This window comes from Pongo pygmaeus, chromosome X (genome assembly GCF_028885625.2).
Source record: "Pongo pygmaeus isolate AG05252 chromosome X, NHGRI_mPonPyg2-v2.0_pri, whole genome shotgun sequence".
Taxonomy (NCBI): domain Eukaryota; kingdom Metazoa; phylum Chordata; class Mammalia; order Primates; family Hominidae; genus Pongo; species Pongo pygmaeus.
This window is the reverse complement of record NC_072396.2, coordinates 74567573-74585660: the sequence shown is the minus strand read 5'-3', so window position 1 is coordinate 74585660 and position 18088 is coordinate 74567573. Positions and strand designations below refer to the sequence as shown.

General features: G+C 41.7%; 1 protein-coding gene and 1 pseudogene across 10 annotated transcripts in view; one reads left to right on the top strand and one right to left on the bottom strand.

Annotated features, from left to right (window-relative positions):
* Positions 1–18088, bottom strand: part of TAF1 (TATA-box binding protein associated factor 1) — a 106575-nt gene that overhangs the window by 35367 nt on the left and 53120 nt on the right. For 9 of the 10 annotated variants that reach the window (XM_063660550.1, XM_063660552.1, XM_063660551.1 and 6 more), the window contains exons 29-32: positions 16480–16547; positions 14607–14729; positions 13782–13874; positions 13612–13696 (exon numbers count right to left, since the gene is read on the bottom strand). In XM_063660550.1, coding sequence (XP_063516620.1) covers positions 13612–13696; positions 13782–13874; positions 14607–14729; positions 16480–16547 — 369 coding nt within the window. The remainder of the gene's footprint in view (positions 1–13611; positions 13697–13781; positions 13875–14606; positions 14730–16479; positions 16548–18088) is intronic. The other variant, XR_010125480.1, reaches the window with a different exon arrangement.
* Positions 16695–17791, top strand: LOC129025402 (polyadenylate-binding protein 2-like; annotated as a pseudogene).

Here is an 18088-nt window from a genome sequence, read left to right as displayed (position 1 = left end):
GAAAATTGTGAGAGATGTTACATATTCATAAAAGAAGTCTGGCTGTCATAAAAAAGAATGAAACTCTGATACATGCTACAACATAGATGAACCTTGAAAATATGGTAAGTAAAACAAACCAGACACAAAAGGAAGAATATTGTATATAATGTACGATTTACTTATATGACATACCTAGAATAGGCAATTTCATAGAGATAGAAACTAGAATAGAGGTTACCATGTAAGGGGTATAGTTTCTGTTTGGAATAATAAAAAAGTTCTGGAAATACACAGTGGTAATGGTTGCACTACACTGTGATTGAACTTAATGCCACTGATTTGTACACTTAAAAATAGTTAAAATGATGGCTGGGCACGATGGCTCATACCTGTAATCCCAGCACTTTGGAAGGCTGAGGGGAGGTGGATCACCTGAGGTCAGGAGTTTGAGACCAACCTGGCCAACATGGTGAAACCCCGTCTCTACTAAAAATACAAAAATTACCCGGGCGTGGTGGTGCACGCCTGTAATCCCAGCTACTCTGGAGGCTGAGGCAGGAGAAACGTTTGAACCCAGGAAGCGGAGGTTGCAGTGAGCCAAGATCGCGCCACTGCACTCCAGCCTAGGAAACAGAATGAGACTCCATCTCAAAAAAAAAAAAAAATAGTTAAAATGACAAATTCTTATATTATGTATATTTTACCATAATAAAAAAGTCTGTACGGAAAGAGAAAGAGACAAGATGGCAGCAAGAGACCCAAACAGGATTGGGGAAGTTTTTCTTCTCTTCAATGACATGAAGGACTTAACTTTCATATGGAAATATTTCTTTTTTCTTTTTCTTTTTCTTTTCTTTTTTTTTTTTTTTGGAGACAGAGTCTCATTCTGTCACCCAGGCTGGGGTACAGTGGCACGATCTCAGCTCCAGGTGCATGCCACCAGTCCCGGCTAATTTTTGTATTTTTAGTAGAGATGGGGTTTCACCATGTTGGCCAGGCTGGTCTTGAACTCCTGGCCTCAAGTGATCCACCCGCCTCGACCTCCCAAAGTGCTGGGATTACTGTTGTCAGCCACCAAGCCTGGTCAGAAATACTTATACCTTGGGTCCCAATCACTGATGGAAAAAAAAAACACCCTTATTATTTATGAGTGGCCAAACTTACAGAGTAGTACCCTCATAACAAAGACTTAGAAACTAGTATTATGGAAATACTTTAAGCATTATATTTAACCTATGAACAATACTGAATCATCTATTCATATTCTTCAAATTGAAACCTTTAGACTTAATAACCAGTTAGGCAAAAAAGAGCACAAGCACAATGGCAGCAAAGCTTTTAAATTTTATATTGAATATCGACAATGAAAAATAAACAAAATAAAAACTTTTAAATTACCTAGGAATAAACTCGACAATGAGAAATTCAAAAGCAACAAAAACTATAAAATTAAATAAATTAAACAAAACATGCCTAGAAACTATATGAAGAAAACTAGAAGCCATTATTGGGGGACATAAAAGAAAATGTGAATAAATGAAGAAACATAAGCTCCCAGGTGGAAAAATGGAGAATTATAAAGATATACAGTTTCTCCAAATTAATCTATAAATTAAATAAGGTCTCAATCATGTTTATTTATTCGAGGACAAGGTAGAATCTAACAAAAATGACCTTAGAGTTTATTTAGGATAATTAGGCAAGCACAGTCAAGGAATTTAAAATGTTAAAGCCTTTGTGATAAAACAATTATATCTGGTGATAACAGCACCAGACTAGACAAACAGATCAATGAAGCAGAATAGAAAGCTCTCAAATAGGTTCAAGAATATATAAGAATTTAGTATATTATAAAGGTGGCATTGTGGCCAGGTGCATTGGCTTATGCCTGTAATCCCAGCACTTAAGGAGGCTGAGGCAGGTGGACCATTTGAGCCCAGGAGTCCGAGACCAGCCTGGGCAACATGGTGAAACCCTATCTCTACAAAAAACACAAAAATTAGGCCAGGCGCGGTGGCTCAGGCCTGTAAGCACTTTGGGAGGCCGAGGCAGGCGGATCACGAGGTCAGGAGATAGAGACCATCCTGGCTAACATGGTGAAACCCCGTCTCTACTAAAAATACAAAAAATTAGCTGGGCATGGTGGCGGGCACCTGTAGTCCCAGCTACTCGGGAGGCTGAGGCAGGAGAATGGCATGAAACTGGGAGGTGGAGCTTGCAGTGAGCCGAGATCGCGCCACTGCACTCCAGCCTGGGTGACAGAGCGAGACTCTTTCTCAAAAAAAAAAAAATTAGCCGGGCTTGGTGATGTGTGCCTGTAGTCCCAGCTACTTGGGAGGCTGAGGTGGGAGAATAGCTTGAGCCCAGGAGGTGGAGGCTGCAATGACCCATGATCACACTACTGCACTCCAGCCTGGGCAACAGAGCAAGACCTTGTTTCAAAAAAAAAAAAAAAAAAGGAGGTAGCATTTCAATTAGTAGAAAAGGTTAGACTGTTCCATAAATGGGACTTGGGCACTTTGGCTAGTCATTTGGGAAAGAAAGTTAAATATTTACCTTCTACTTAAGGTTTTATTCTAACAAGTATATAAACATTTAAATATTTAAAATACTGTATGTATTAGAAGAAAATATGGTTTGCTATCTTGGGGGTAGGGAATATCTTTTGAACAGTTATAATACCAAAGATAAGAATCATATAGGAAAAGACTGATAAATACAAATGTATGCATATGAAGTTTCCATATGTCAGAAATACCATAAAACTTAACATTAAAAGACTTTCTGGGCATGATAGAATAAATGCTATTGGATTAGTCCTCCTACTATAACCAGAAAACTAGAAAAAAACAAATGAAACAACTGTTTTCAGACACTGAGCAACTAGTAGTGTAAGACTGTGTGATCCTTGTGAGAAGGAAAGGGAAATGAAGTGAGCCCTACAATTGTCCCTGGCTTTCTGCTGAAGGCAAGCCAATTATAATAGCAGTCTTCCTGAGCTGTGGAGACATATTGGAGTCTGAGGAGGTTAAGACAGCTGGAAATTGCAAGTCGCAACTGGAGAAGAGGGTTCTCCACAGAAAAATAACAAGATCTGCAAGGGCTCCCTTTAGTCTTTGGCTGAATAACTAATAAGCTGCACAGGCATAGGATGAGACTCCAGAATGTCAGGCAAAGGTTGTATAACCTGAACAACTATCAGAGCCCACAAAAGGTTGGGAGATGCTCAAAAGTTGGGGACAAGGGGAGATTTCTCAGTTTTTCTTTGTAAATTTATATCTAGATTGTGGGGTCCAACTGAGCATTCTACAACTTCAGGCTCTCAGGTTTCATGACACATGTTCTACCTATGTCCATCCCAAAGATGGCTTCTTACTGGAGTTGATTTTGGTTTTAAGAGCACTAGAGGAGAAACTTGCTATGAAATATTTGGGAAAGAGGAATCTCATCATGACTAGCTCAGCATCACCTATTGGTTCAGACTATGGAGCTCATTTCAAATAAGATCAGGCACATTTAGGGTGATATAGCCACATATTATGCAGTTCATTTCAAATTTAACTAAACATTAAGTAGTAAGGCCTCTGCCAATTTTGTTAAGTCTGGCAAAAAGTTTGGGTTGTATTTTTCAGAAGGGACTTATCTGTATGACTCTCTCCTTTAACTGTTGTGGTCCTTTTGGGACGGGTGCAAATAACTCCAACCACTTAAAGTTGTGGGCTTTCCTGATCATTAATGTTCTTTTCAAATGCTATTTAAACATGAACAGAGGTTCCGAGACTGATCTAGTACTTACGTGGCAGCTGGAAGGTACAATGGCTTAACTCTATAATTAGCGTACAGTCCACTGTCATCACTTAAGGACAAGACTAATTCCTCTGATACATGCTGCTTATGTCCAGATGTGCTTTATATGGAGTGTTACTTATCTTCTGGTTTTTGCCTAATGACCCTAATCTTAGTGCTAAGTATTCTGGCTATATACAATATAGTTCACGGGCTAAACATGTGACTAATAAAGGGTAAGTCAATGAAGTCAGTGTAAAATGTTATAGAAATATGCTCATATGCAGTATATTATGTGTGAAGGATGTGAATATAGTCAAAATAATGTTAACTAGAGATATCATTCTACTAATTTAGATTAACTTTAATACTAACAATAAAATTTTACAACATAAAAATTTTAAAGTAGAGAATAAAGTCCACATGGACTTTGTTACTATTTTTTTGTTTTTTGAGACAGGGTCTCTGTCAACCAAGCTGGAGTGCAGTGGCACAATTATCACTGCAGCCTTGAACTCCTGGGCTGAGCAACAGGCACACACTACCATGCCCAGCTAACTTAAAAAATTTTTTTAGAGACAGGGTCTCTTGCCAGGGCTGATCTTGAACTTCTGGCCTCAAGAGATCCTCCTGCCTTGGCCTCCCAAAGCATTAGGATTACAGGAGTGAGCCGCTGCACCCAGCCTGGACTTTGTTACTATTAATTAAAAACAGAGGCAGGCTCATATTTGGCTGAACCAACAACGTTTTAAACAGAAATATTATTTTGTGTATATCACCTGATAGTAGGAAATATTTCATGTGCCTTTCACTCCTCAATGTCTTTATGGTGTCTTTCTAGATGTCACCATTTCATATCACATGGCACCACTAACCCTTATAGCCCTATTCAGAAGTTTCCTATTCTCTCATCCACTGGTTAAGGAGGGAGGAAAGTCAGCTTTCTAGGCTGTCCACTGCTACTATCCAGACATTATTTACTTCTTCTTGGGAAGAAAAAAAAATCTCTCCTACTCTAAGGCCTGTTTTTTACTATGCCAGAGGTTGAAGACTTGGAGCCAGATTTGGCCTGCAGATAGATGTTTTTATTTGGCCAAAGGAGTAAAAAAATATTTAAACTATTTGCAAATACATAAAAATTTGAGAAATGCCACATAAAAGTCCAGATTTTCAGCTTCTCTTGAAAAATTAAGTTATCTAGCAACACTGGATACTCATTTCCTTAGGACAACAATCAGAAAAAGGACATGCTGCTTTAGATGGAATATGCACTCTTCTAGTTTAGCACAATCCCACCTAGCCCACCTTAGTCATTTACATGACTTGCCTGGCCCCTGCAGGACACGTGAGTTTGAAATCTGTGTTCTTCACCTTTAGTCACCATTATTAACTGATTATCATTCACAAAGACTTATGCACCTGGCACAATCATTCTCTCGGCTCCAAATCTCTCCCATCATAGTGAGTTACTTTATTGTTCACATGTACAACCTATCCAAATCCCTGCAAATCTTTGTGCCAATAGTTTGCACCTTTGCTCCAGCCAAACACATCTATGGCTACACCCAGAATGCTATCTACTGAAAACTGCTTCACCTCTGGAACTTTCAACTCCAAATATTCTACTTTCTTATCACAGCCTTGTATCTGTCCAGTTTTTTCATTCTCTTTCTCTTACTCCAAGAAAACTGCCAGGCCCATTAATTTCTATCTCTCAACATATTAAGCCTCTCCTGGCATTACTTTAATGCATAATCAGCCCCATGTTTTAAAAACTAAGGTAATGCAGAAGAATATATCAAACTAAGCTATGGGATCATTGTTGTGTAACTTCCTGAATCAGCAATTTTACCTGAAGATTGGAGAGGGGATATAAAGTAATTTGGTAAGAAATTTGAAGCAAGTTAAAGTACAGATAAGCCTAATGGAAAATTTGCATAAATTTTTAAGATAAAACATAAATTGCCAAAGAAATTTCAAGCTTTTGTGGAGCTGCTCTGAGATATTCCCCCAAACTGGAGACTATATAGTCACAATCCTCTGCAATAAAGCATCACTAAAGAGTGACAAGGTTTGAGATGCCCGAACTTCAATAATTTTTTTTTTTTTTTTGCTAATACTCTCAATTCCCAATCTTTCCAGTACGTCCACAAAACAAAATCTCAATCCTGAATCAATTTTATTATCTGCCTTCTCAGTTTCCTAACTGAGATTAGGATTTTTGTCAGATGAGCACTGACAAAAATTACAGAACTGTGCCAACTGATACTGCCAAAAAAAAAAAAAAAAAAAAGGTCTCCATCTTCAGCTGGACCTTCAAAAGCTGCTCAACAGCGTTCTTCTGAAATGCCCCTAATCAGCTCCTTTTCCAATTTCCCATAAAAATAATTCGCTTATTGATATTTTTCTTCAAATTCCTTCTCCCACTTTAATCTCAGCAAAAAATACGCTGTTTCCTACTTTACAGAGAAATAAGATGTTACTTAGGCAGAAACTTTCTCAATGTCTATCTTCCCACCTCCATAGGCATTTCATATCCTTAATTTTCTTCTCTTTGACCTATACAAACGTCTCCTCTGCCCAACCGCCTTCATCCCCTCAACATATTGTCTACTTCCTTCCTCCTTTCACAAGCAACTCTCAATCTCTACTTTCTTGCTTCCCATTCATTCATAACCCCTGCAGTCTGCCTTTTCATTCTACCACTTCAATGAAATAACTCTTCTAATAACCACCCTCTTTGCTCTTCTCTGTTGACACCTGACCTGTTGGTAATTTTCCCTCTTTGAAATCCTCTTCTCTTGGTTTGCAGTATATTATTCTCTCCTAGTTTTTCTTCTTTCATTCTGGCCACTCCTTCATATTCTTTTTTTTTTTTTTTTTTTTTGAGACGGAGTCTCGGTCTGTCGCCAGGCTGGAGTGCAGCGGTGCAATCTCAGCTCACTGCAACCTCCGCCTCCCGGGTTCAAGCGATTCTCCTGCCTCAGCCTCCGGAGTAGCTGGGACTACCGGCTCATGCCACCATGCCCAGCTAATTTTTTGTATTTTTAATAGAGGCAGGGTTTCACTATGTTGGCCAGGATGGTCTCGATCTCTTGACCTCATGATCCACCCGCCTCGGCCTCCCAAAGTGCTGGGATTACAGGCGTGAGCCACCATGCCGGGCCTCACCTGTTATCTTAAATATTGGAATTTCTCAGGTCTATTCTTATCCCACATCCTCTAAACTAAACAGTGACTCTTATGTTTTTTGGGGTCACACACTTTGATAATCTGATAAAATCTATGGTCTTTCTACTCAGTAAAATATACAGTCATATTTTACATACAACATCAGAGGGTTCAAGGAATGTACCCTACTCCCCATTTGAGCTCATCTACTTATATTTTTGTATGCTGATAATCTGAAAAGTAACCATATTTATAGTATAAATTCTCTTCTGAGGCCAGGTGCAAAAGCTCACGCCTATAATCCCAGCACTTTGGGAGGCCGAGGGAGGTGGAGCATTTGAGGTCAGGAGTTTCAGACCAGCCTGGCCAATATGGTGAAACCCCGTCTCTACTAAAAATACAAAAATTAGCTGGGTGTGGTGACATGTGCCTGTAATCCCAGCTACTTGGGAGGCTGAGGCAGGCAAATCACTTGAACCTGGGAGGTGAAGGTTGCCATGGGCCAAGATCGCACCACTGCACTCCAGCCTGGGCGACAGAGCAAGACTCTGTCTCACGATCTTGGCTCACGTCAAGCTCGGCCTCCCAGGTTCCTCCCACCATTCTCCTGCCTCAGCCTCCCGAGTAGCTGGGACTACAGGCACCAGGCGCCCGTCACCACGCCCGGCTAATTTTTTATATTTTTAGTAGAGATGGGGTTTCACCTTGTTACCCAGGATGATCTCAATCCCCTGACCTCGTGATCCGCCCACCTCAGCCTCCCAAAGTGCTGGGATTACAGGCGTGAGCCACCGTGCCCGGCCTAGATGTGCCATTTTTTAAACAATTTCCTATTGTTGGATATTTAGAGGGCTCCATGTTTTTGCAATTACAAACAATGCTGCAAAGAACATTTGTACATGTACCTTTATAAACTTGTGTGGAGTAGTCCCTAGAAGTGAAGTTGCTTAGCCAATGGAAATGAACATTTATAGTCCTCTAAAACGTTTATACTGATTTATGTTTCCACCAAGAGCATGAGTGCTTGATACCATCTTAAAATCTCCATCCTTTACCCATGCCCCCAACTTCTAACCATTTATGAAATATCAATTCTACCTCCTAAGTATCTCCACACCCCATCTTCATTTTTTTACTCTTAATGATACTGACCTTAGTTCAGGCCGTCAGTATTTTTAACTGGGAATGCTGTCAATAGTTTCTTTACTGGTCTCTATCTTATTCTCCTCCTCCAATCCATTCTTCAGATAGGTTTCAGAATGATACATTCAGGTACTAGTACCTGATATGTCCCTTTCTCCTTCTAAAGGTTTGGTGTAACATACTAGGCTTTTCATGATTTGGCCCCTCTACCTTTAAAATCTCGTATCTCACTACCAAACGTAATTCCACCATGCATCCTAGTCATATTTAACTACCGGCACTTCCCTATCCAAGGCACCTTCACCTACTTTTGCATTTGTGCTATCTGCCAGGAACTTCTCCCCCACCATTTTCCACTTGACTATTTCCTTGGCACAGTAGGTGCTCAATAAGTAGTTATTATCATCATCATTCTTCAAAACTCAGTTCAAAAGTTACTTCCTCTTAGGAGAGTTCCCTGCTTCCTTCTGCTTTTTTGAGACGGAGTCTTGCTCTGTCGCCCAGGCTGGAGTGCAGTGACGCGATCTCGGCTCACTGCAAGCTCCGCCTCCCAGGTTCACACCATTCTCCTGCCTCAGCCTCCTGAGTAGCTGGGACTACAGGCACCCGCCACCATGCCTGGCTAATTTTTTGTATTTCTTAGTAGAGACGGGGTTTCACTGTGTTAGCCAGGACGGTTTCAATCTCCTGACCTTGTGATCCGCCCACCTCGGCCTCCCAAAGTGCTGGGATTACAGGCATGAGCCACCGCGCCCGGCCTCCCTGCTTTCTATATGAGGAAAAACCATGGAAAACATATAGAAAATGAAAACAAAGACAATCCTAACCCCATGTCACAGAAATAACCACTATTATCACTCTGGTGTGTTTCCTTCCAGCCTTTTTTGTATGTATATACATCTTTTTTTAAAAAGCATGACAGATAAAATAAACATCTTTGTGCTCTGCTTTTCTCACTTAACATTGTGAGCATTTTTTGGTCATTAAGTTTTCCAAAAAAGAGCTTTAAATCTGTACCTAATAATTAATTATACAGATGGCACTATAACATCATCCCCTTTATGTCAACTATTCAGGTTAAATAAATCCTTGCTAATATAAATAACAATATCATGAATACCTTTGACTACATCTCTGATTAGGATTATAATCTTACCACATGCTAAGTACTTACATGCACTATTTTATTTAATCCTCACAACAACCCTCTTGAGGGGGGTACTATTATTCTTATTTTACAGATAGGAGAAGCAGAGACTAAGTTATTCGCTCAAAGTCACATTGCTATTAAGTGGTGGGGCCAATGTTCAAATCCAAGTCTACTTGACAATAAAGTCTGTTCATTCAACAATTTATTTTAGTCTCTCAATGTTGCCAAATAGCTTTCCAGAAATCTCACACAATTTTATACTGCCAACAGCAATACGTGAGAGCACCTGTCTCACTACCATTATGTCTACTAAAAAATTGAGTTGGCCAGGCGCAGTGGCTCACGAGGTCAGAAGTTCAAGACCAGCCTGGCCAAGATGATGAAACCCCGTCTCTACTAAAAATACAAAAATTAGCCAGGCACGGTGGCGGGAGCCTGTAATCTCAGCTACTCGGGAGGCTGAGGCAGGAGAATTGCTTGAATCCGGGAGGCGGAGGGTGCAGTGAGCCAAGATCACGCCACTGTACTCTAGCCTGGGCGACAGAGCAAGACTCCATCTCAAAAAAAAAAAAATTGAGCTAATCTAATAGGTTTTAAAAAGAAAAAAGTATCTCTTTCTTTCAATTGCTTTTTTTTTTTTTTTTCCTTCTTGAGACTAAGTCTCACTCTATCACCCAGGCTGGAGCGCAGTGGCACTATCTCGGCTCACCGCAACCTCTACCTCCCAGGTTCAAGCAATTCTCATGCCTCAGCCTCCTGAGTAGCTGGGATTACAGGCACCCGCCTCCACGCCTGGCTAATTTTTGTATTTTTAGGATAGATGGGATTTCACCATCTTGGCCAGGCTGATCTCAAACTCCTGACCTCAGGTGATCTATCTGCCTCGGCCTCCCAAAGTGCTGGGATTACAGGCATGAGCCACCACACCTGGCCCAACTGCATTTCTTTGATTACTAGTGCAACAGAATATTTATTCATGTTTGTTAGCTATTTAATTTTGTCTTTTGTGATTTGTCCATCTGCCCTCTGCTTACTTTTTTATTAGCATCTTCTGGGTTTTTCTTACATAAGCTCCTTACATAAGGAGCTTACATAAGCTCCTTGTTTTACATAAGCTCCTTGTAAGTCTGCCCTATGTCCTAAGTCAGCCATCACCAGGTCAAGTGCCTTTCTGTAACACTCTTGCTTATCACTTGCTATACATAGTCTTTTTTAGACATCTATGAGCTTACCAACACTTCCACTGCCAGAATTCTGGGTGATTAGGTGTTTTCATGAAACAATAATGGATAATTGACCCAACAAGGGACATTTCCACTCTCCAATTTCCAATGTGTAATAAGCAGAGCAAACTGAGAAAGTACATTCTTTCAACCCAAACCAGAATGAACAAAAATGGAAGTCTCATCTCCTTAATGATATATGCATGTTCTAGTTACGTATAGTTCCCTGAACTTGCCCCGCTCCTTCATTCTTCCATGATATTGAACATTGTGTTCTCTGCCCAGAATGCTTATTTCTTCATCAGTCTTTCTGACTGTCCAATCCTTCACCTTTTCTCTCCAATTCTCTGCCCCTTCTGACAAACTTAACAGCCATATTACTTACTGCTAAAAATTACAGGAGAAAAGTCTTATAATCATGTGGATTCTTAGTTGAGAACCTCAGTACGCCAGATAATTCTCTCAAATGTCCTTAGCTCCCTCTTCTATTTGTTTAAGGAATTATAAGAAATTGTTTCCCTGCTTCATTCCTTCAATGTTCTCCCATTTAGGATCAAGTACAAACTCAAGTATAGCACACAAAATCCTCTATGATTTGACTCTTGCCTGCCTCTCGAAACAGTTATTTACCAGTATGTACACTTGAACTGCAACCCCAACACTATTTTTTTTTTTTTTTTTTGAGACGGAGTTTCACTCTTGTTGCCCAGGCTGGAGTGCAATGGCGGCATCTCAGCTCCCTGCAACCTCCGCCTCCAGGGTTCAAGCGATCCTCCCACCTCAGCCTCCCGAGTAGCTGGGATCACAGGCATGTACCACCATGCCCGGCTAATTTTGTATTTTTAGTAGAGACGGGGTTTCTCCATGTTGGTCAGGCTGGTCTCAAACTCCCAACTTCAGGTGATCTGCCGGCCTCGGCTTCCCAAAGTGCTGGGATTACAGGCGTGAGACAACACACCCAGCCTGTTTCTTAAACCTATCATGTAATTTCAGGCCTCTGTGCCTTTACATATTGCTGTTCTCTCTACCCTAGAACATTTTCTCCTCCACATTCTTTGCCAAGTAAACACCATTGATCTTTCAGAACTCAGCTTAAGAAAACTCTCTTCTAGATGGGTGTGGTGGCTCATGCCTGTAATCCTAACACTTTGGGAGGCCAAGATGGGAGGATGGCTTGAGCCCTGGAGTTCCAGACCAGACTGGGCAACACAGCAAGACCCCCATCTCTATTTACAAAAAAGAAAAAGAAAAAACAAAACCCTCTTCCAGAAAGCTTCCTCTAACCCCACTTTTTTTTTTTTTTTTTTGAGATGAGGTCTCACTATGTTGCCCAGGCTGGTCTTGCACTCCTGAGCTCAAATGATCCGCCCACCTTGGCCTCCCAAGGTGCTAGGATTACAGGCGTGAGCCACCGCACCCCGCCCCACTCTAATTTAGATATACTGTCCTGTGACACTCTGTGCATGCTTATAGCAATAAAATTTAAGTACTATAATTTTTCTTTTCTGTTTCCCCAACTAAACTAACTTGGGGCAGAGACCATATCTGATTTGATATTTATAACATCTATCAGTGCCAGCACATGTAAGTACTCAGTGTTTAAAAATTGAGTCATTAAAAACTGAACTATATTAGCTCGTTTATGAAGCCTTCCCTAACTCTCAGGTTATTCCTTGCTCTCGTCTGATGCACTCTGCACATACTTCTATTATAGCTCTTGTCAAGCTGCATTTTACTTATTTATTTTATTTATTTATAGAGACAGGGTCTTGCTCTTGCCCAGGATGTAGTGCAGGGGCGTGATCATAGCTCAATGCAGTCTTGAAATCCTGAGTTCTAGTGATCCTCTTGCCTTAGCCTCCCAAATATCTAAGACTTCAGGCACTCACCACCATACCTAGCTAAGCTTTTGTTTATAAGTTTTTTAAACAGACAAGGAAGGTCTTGCTATGTGTGCCCAGGCTGGTCTCAAACTCCTGGCCTCAAGCAATCCTCCCACCTCAGCCTACCAAAGTGTTGAGATTACAGGTATGAGCCACCGTGCCTGGTTCCAAGCTGCATTTTAATTGTCTCTTTCTGCCAAATGGATTGTGAATTACTTGAGGACAGTGACTGTCTTTCTTATCAGTAGATTAAGCAGCTAGCACAGGGTCTGGAATATGTTATTCAATCAACTCATGTACTGAGCAAAACTCCATGCACCAAGGAAGCTCACCATGGTCTATAGCTACCCATTTCCCTAAGCTCCATGTAAGGGCCTGGGACATATGTGAGTTTTCACATTCCAGGAAAAAGCAGTGATGGCTCAGAGACCAAATGGATAAAAATCCATTTGATTTTTATTCTCACCTCATTTTTCTGTGCCTTCCAAGATTTCAAAAGTAAGCGTATACTACTTTTTCATCATTAACGGCTAATAGCAATCTTTATAGAACATACACACTAAAATATATGCTTGCTTTAAAAAAAAAGACTGGGAGCGGTGGCTCACGCCTGTAATCCCAGCGCTTTGGGAGGCTAAGGCAGGTGGATCACCTGAGGTCAGGAGTTCAACACCGGCCTGGCCAACACAGTGAAACCCCGTTTCTACTAAAAATACAAAAATTAGCTGGGCGTGGTGGCGGGCACCTGCAATCCCAGCTACTCAGGAGGCTGAGGCAGGAAAATTGCTCGAACCTGGGAGAGGTGGAGGTTGCAGTGAGCCAAGATCGTGCCATTGCACTCCTGTCTGGGCGACAAGAGTGAAACTCCATCTCAAAATAAATAAATAAATAAAAAGACTAGGTCACTCAATTGATTCTGCTATCACTGTTCGAGGTTGCTTTATGCACATAAATTTTAATAATACTGGCTAGGCGTGTTGGCTCACGCCTGTAATCCCAGCATTTTGGGAAGCCGAGGTGGGAGGATTGCTTGAGCTCAGCCTGGGCAAAATAGTAAAACCCTGTCTCTACCAAAAAAAAAAAAAAAAAAAGAAAATGAGCCTGGCGCGGTGGCGTGTGCCTGGTTCAGTGAACTATGATCACACCACAGCATCCAGCCTGAGTAAGAGAGCAAGATCCTGTCTCAAAAAAAATTTTTTAAATAATGCTAAGTAATGTTAGATGGATAGAAGATGGACGGATTCATGGAAAGAAAATAAAGAGAAATACCCACCATTATACTTAACACTGTTGGCCAGAATAAGGTTTACATCATCTAGAAAGCTCTCCCGACTCTGATACTTGTGCTTGGAGATGTTCTGTGATGAAAAGAATCAGGCACTCAGATACACACACACAGTTACTTGATTACAAAAAGGCATTTAGATCAAATCACTCACTCACCTTACGTATGGTCTCTAAATCCATTGGATTGACAATCACTTTGTAATAATCTGGAACAAATTTCTTATTAACTGGGTGATGAAATGGCCAAGACTAGTAAATAGAAAGCGTAAGAAATTAAATGGAAACCACTCTTCATACCAGAATTTCACCACCTTTGTTGGGTTACAAATATTCCTAAAAAAAGCTATAGACTCTTTTCCTAGAAAAACATATAATCATACAAAACTTCTGTATATAATGTAAGGGGTTCATAGATTCCTTTAAGGATTTCTATGCCATGATAGGATAAAAACACTTGCTCTATAGTCATAATTAAAATTCCTTATTCCCTAGTCCCATCCAGAAGTTTTATAGCATTACACACATAGAACACATTCCTATAGTGCAAAAGGAAAGTCTGTTGAGAATTCCTGGGGAGGATCACTATAACAATATAAAAACGAAATAAAAGACAACCAACGGTGTCTAATTATCAAAGCATCATTTGCTTAGAAGCACTTCTAAATCAAAAGCCTCACATTCGCTAGCATCCTCTCTCTACAGGGCTATTCAGGAGCATTCATATACTGAATGTCAACAACAGGAAGCAAAAACCTCCCTACATCCAAAGATTCCTGGCCTCTTTGATTTCAATGATAATGTACTCTTAAAAAAAAGGCATAATGTACCCATATAGCAAAAAGGTCAATATTTAAAATCACATACCAGTCACAACTAACATACACCACCACTCAGACTCTCCAAAATACACACACGTACACCCTAAACATTTTTCCTTTCCCCTGCACGATCCTCACAATATTTGGCACAGAGACAGCTTACATCTGGAACTGCCATCATTTTCTGGGTGACAATGTTGTCCAGAATGAAAGAAAACGCCACTTGGTCATCATCATCTAGCAAGGGGTTGATAGCTTTCTCTAAGCGAGCTAATTTGTCTTCTTTCTGAAATTAAACAAAGCAAAGCCAAGACAGAGGTTTCCCTAAGGTGTGATTACCACAGAAAAATTAAGGACAATTTGCCGGGCGCGGTGGCTCACGCCTGTAATCCCAGCACTTTGGGAGGCTGAGGCGGGCGGATCACAAGGTCAAGAGATCGAGACCATCCTGGCTAACACAGTGAAACCCCGTCTCTACTAAAAATAGAAAAAAAATAACTAGCTGGGCGTGGTGGCGGGCGCCTATAGTCCCAGCTACTCAGGAGGCTAAGGCAGGAGAATGGCGTGAATATGGGAGGCGGAGCTTGCAGTGAGCCGAGATCGCACCACTGCACTCCAGCCTGGGTGGACAGAGCGAAGCTCTATCTCAAAATAAATCAATCAATAAATAAATAATAAATTAAGGATAATTTAAGGTTTAGCTAGCTATCTATTACCCTTGCCCCAGAAAGTGTAACTTTGAATTGCCTACGGAATGACAAAAAGTCTAGATAAATGATATTCCAGGCTGGGCACAGTGGCTCACAACCTGTAATCCCAGCAATCTGGGAGGCCGAGCAGGTGGATCACATGAGGCCAGGTACTCGAGACCAGCCTGGCCAACATGGCAAAACCCCATCTCTACTAAGAATACAAAAAAAAAAAAAATTAGCTGGGCATGGTGGCACACGCCTGTGGTCCCAGCTACTCGGGAGGCCAAAGCACAAGAATCACTTGAAGCCAGGAGGCAGAGGTTGCAGTGAGCCAAGGTCATCCCACTGCACTCCAGCCCAGGTGACAGAGCCAGACTATGTCCCCCAAAAAAAAAAAAAAAAATTCCAGTAAAAGGGTCCAAAAGGATGTGTCAACAACTTCTTTAGGTACTCTACATTTTATTCTTCTGGTTCACCAAAATTTATACTTCCCTGAGTGTCAACATCATAGCTCCCCACACACACAAAAAAACATCTTTAGCAGTTTAGGCTTTAAGATCATGCTCTCTGTTTTTGCTGTAAAACCACTGCTGAAAACACTAAACATTATTACTGATTAGTGACTTTTGCGTAATGGGACCTAACCCAATAAATTCATTTTAGACTCTAGTAGGAAAAAGTTTGTATTCCTATTGCTCCAAATCCTCATCAACATTTAGTATTGTCAGTCTTTTTAATTTCAGCCTTTGCAGTGGGTATGTAGTGACATCGTGGTTTAAATTTGCATCTCCTCAATAATCAATCAAGTTGAGAATCTTTCCATGTTTACTGGCTAGTTATCCTCTTTTGTGAAATGTCTACTTCATACTTACAGTTTTGTAGGTTTATAAAGTACCATTAATTGTTTTTGGTAAGAAGAGGGAATATAGATAGATTATCATTTAAAAATTAAAACTTCTAGCACTTGCTGCTTGGTTGGTTAAAAACATGAAGAAAAAATGAAAATTCGTCCTAAAACATTGACTAGTCTCTTAGCTACAGCTGACTTCCTGGAAACTCACTTTCCTTTGCCCTTTCTAATGAGTTATGTAGGTGCTGGATCTTAATTCTAACTTTGTTAATAGTCAAGATGTCCAAAGCAAATAATTTTCTTCTATGGGCCCAGTTTTTCCATCTACAAAAGGGACTGGCCTATGAGTTCTAAAGTCCCTTCCAGCCTTCACATATACGAAAGATCTACTACTCCCACATATATTTTTCCTTCTGTTAAATTCCCTACTTCCTAAACCCTGATATCCCACCCCCACCTTCAAATTCCACTGCCTTTCTCTCATTCTGTCTTACCTCTTTGAGTTTTTCATCACAGAGATCCAGCATGGATTGAGAGATCTGAGTCAATGAGTGTTTTGGCCCTGTAGAGGAACAGAAAGAGATGAAACCATTAATAATGGGAGGCAAAAGCTGCCAACACTTCTTTATCCTTTTAATGCACTTACTTAAGAACCTAAAATGTGTCAGGCACCAGGCTAACTGATGGGTTAGACAGATATACCAGACTTATGTCCATTTTTCAGCACCTAAAACATAGCAGGCAGGTACACAATATGAATGAATAAACTAACTTTAACTCTTTCCTTAATTTGTGTGTATCTACACACAGTAGTACTACTGCTGCCTTTAATACCTCAAACATAATACTATGGAAGGGCAGCAACAATTTCTTTAAGAATGCCTAAAGAGTGAGCGGGCGGCAGCGGCGGCGGGCGGCGGGCGGCGGGCGGCTGGGGCTGCGGGCGGTCGGGCCTCCGGGCCAGGGCGGTGGTGCCATCTTGTGCCTGGGGCCGGTGGGGAGGCCGGGGAGGGGGCCCTGGGGGGCACAGGGGACTACGGGAACGGCCTGGAGTCTGAGGAACTGGAGCCTGAGGAGCTGCCACTGGACCCCGAGCCGGAGCCCGAGCCCGAAGAGGAGCCGCCCTGGCCCTGCGCCCCCACCCCCACGGGAGCTCCGGGCCTGGTTCGGGAGCCCCTGGCAGCCAAGAGGAGGAGGAGGAGCCGGGACTGGTCGAGGGTGACCCGGAGGACAGCGCCATTGAGGATCCGGAGCTGGAAGCTATCAAAGCTCGAGTTAGGGAGATGGAGGAAGAAGCTGAGAAGCTAAAGGAGCTACAGAAGGAGGTAGAGAAGCAGACGAATATGAGTCCACTTCCAGGCAATGCTGGCCCAGTGATCACGTCATTGAGGAGAAGATGGAGGCCGATGCCCGTTCCATCTATGTTGACTATGGTGCAACAGCAGAAGAGCTGGAAGCTCACTTTCATGGCTGTGGTTCAGTCAACCGTGTTATCATACTCTGTGACAAATTTAGTGGCCATCCCAAAAGGTTTGCATATATAGAGTTCTCAAAGAGTCAGTGAGGACTTCCTTGGCCTTAGATGACTCCCTATTTAGAGGAAGGCAAATCAAGGTGATCCCAAAATGAACCAACAGACCAGGAATCAGCACAACAGATCGGGGTTTTCCACGAGCCCACTACCACGCCTGGACCACCAACTACAACAGTTCCCTCTCTTGATTCTACAGTGGTTTTAACAGCAGGCCCCGGGGCCACGTCTACAGGGGCCAGGCTAGAGCGACATCATGGTACTCCCCTTACTAAAAAAAGTATGAGGAGGAGAGAGAAGAAAAAAGAGGAAAGAAGGAAAAAAAAAAAAAGAATTTTAAAAAAACAAACAAAAAACAGAAGATGACCTTGATGGGAAAAAAGTATTTTTTTAAAAAGATATACTGTGGAAGGGGGGAGAATCCCATAACTAACTGCTGAGGAGGGTACCTGCTTTAGGGAGCAGGGGAAGGCCCAGGGAGTGGGGCAGGAGGCCGCTTATTCACTCTGGGGATTCACCATGGACACGTCTCAACTAGCAAGCTGCTCCCCATGTTTCCCTGCCCCATTTCG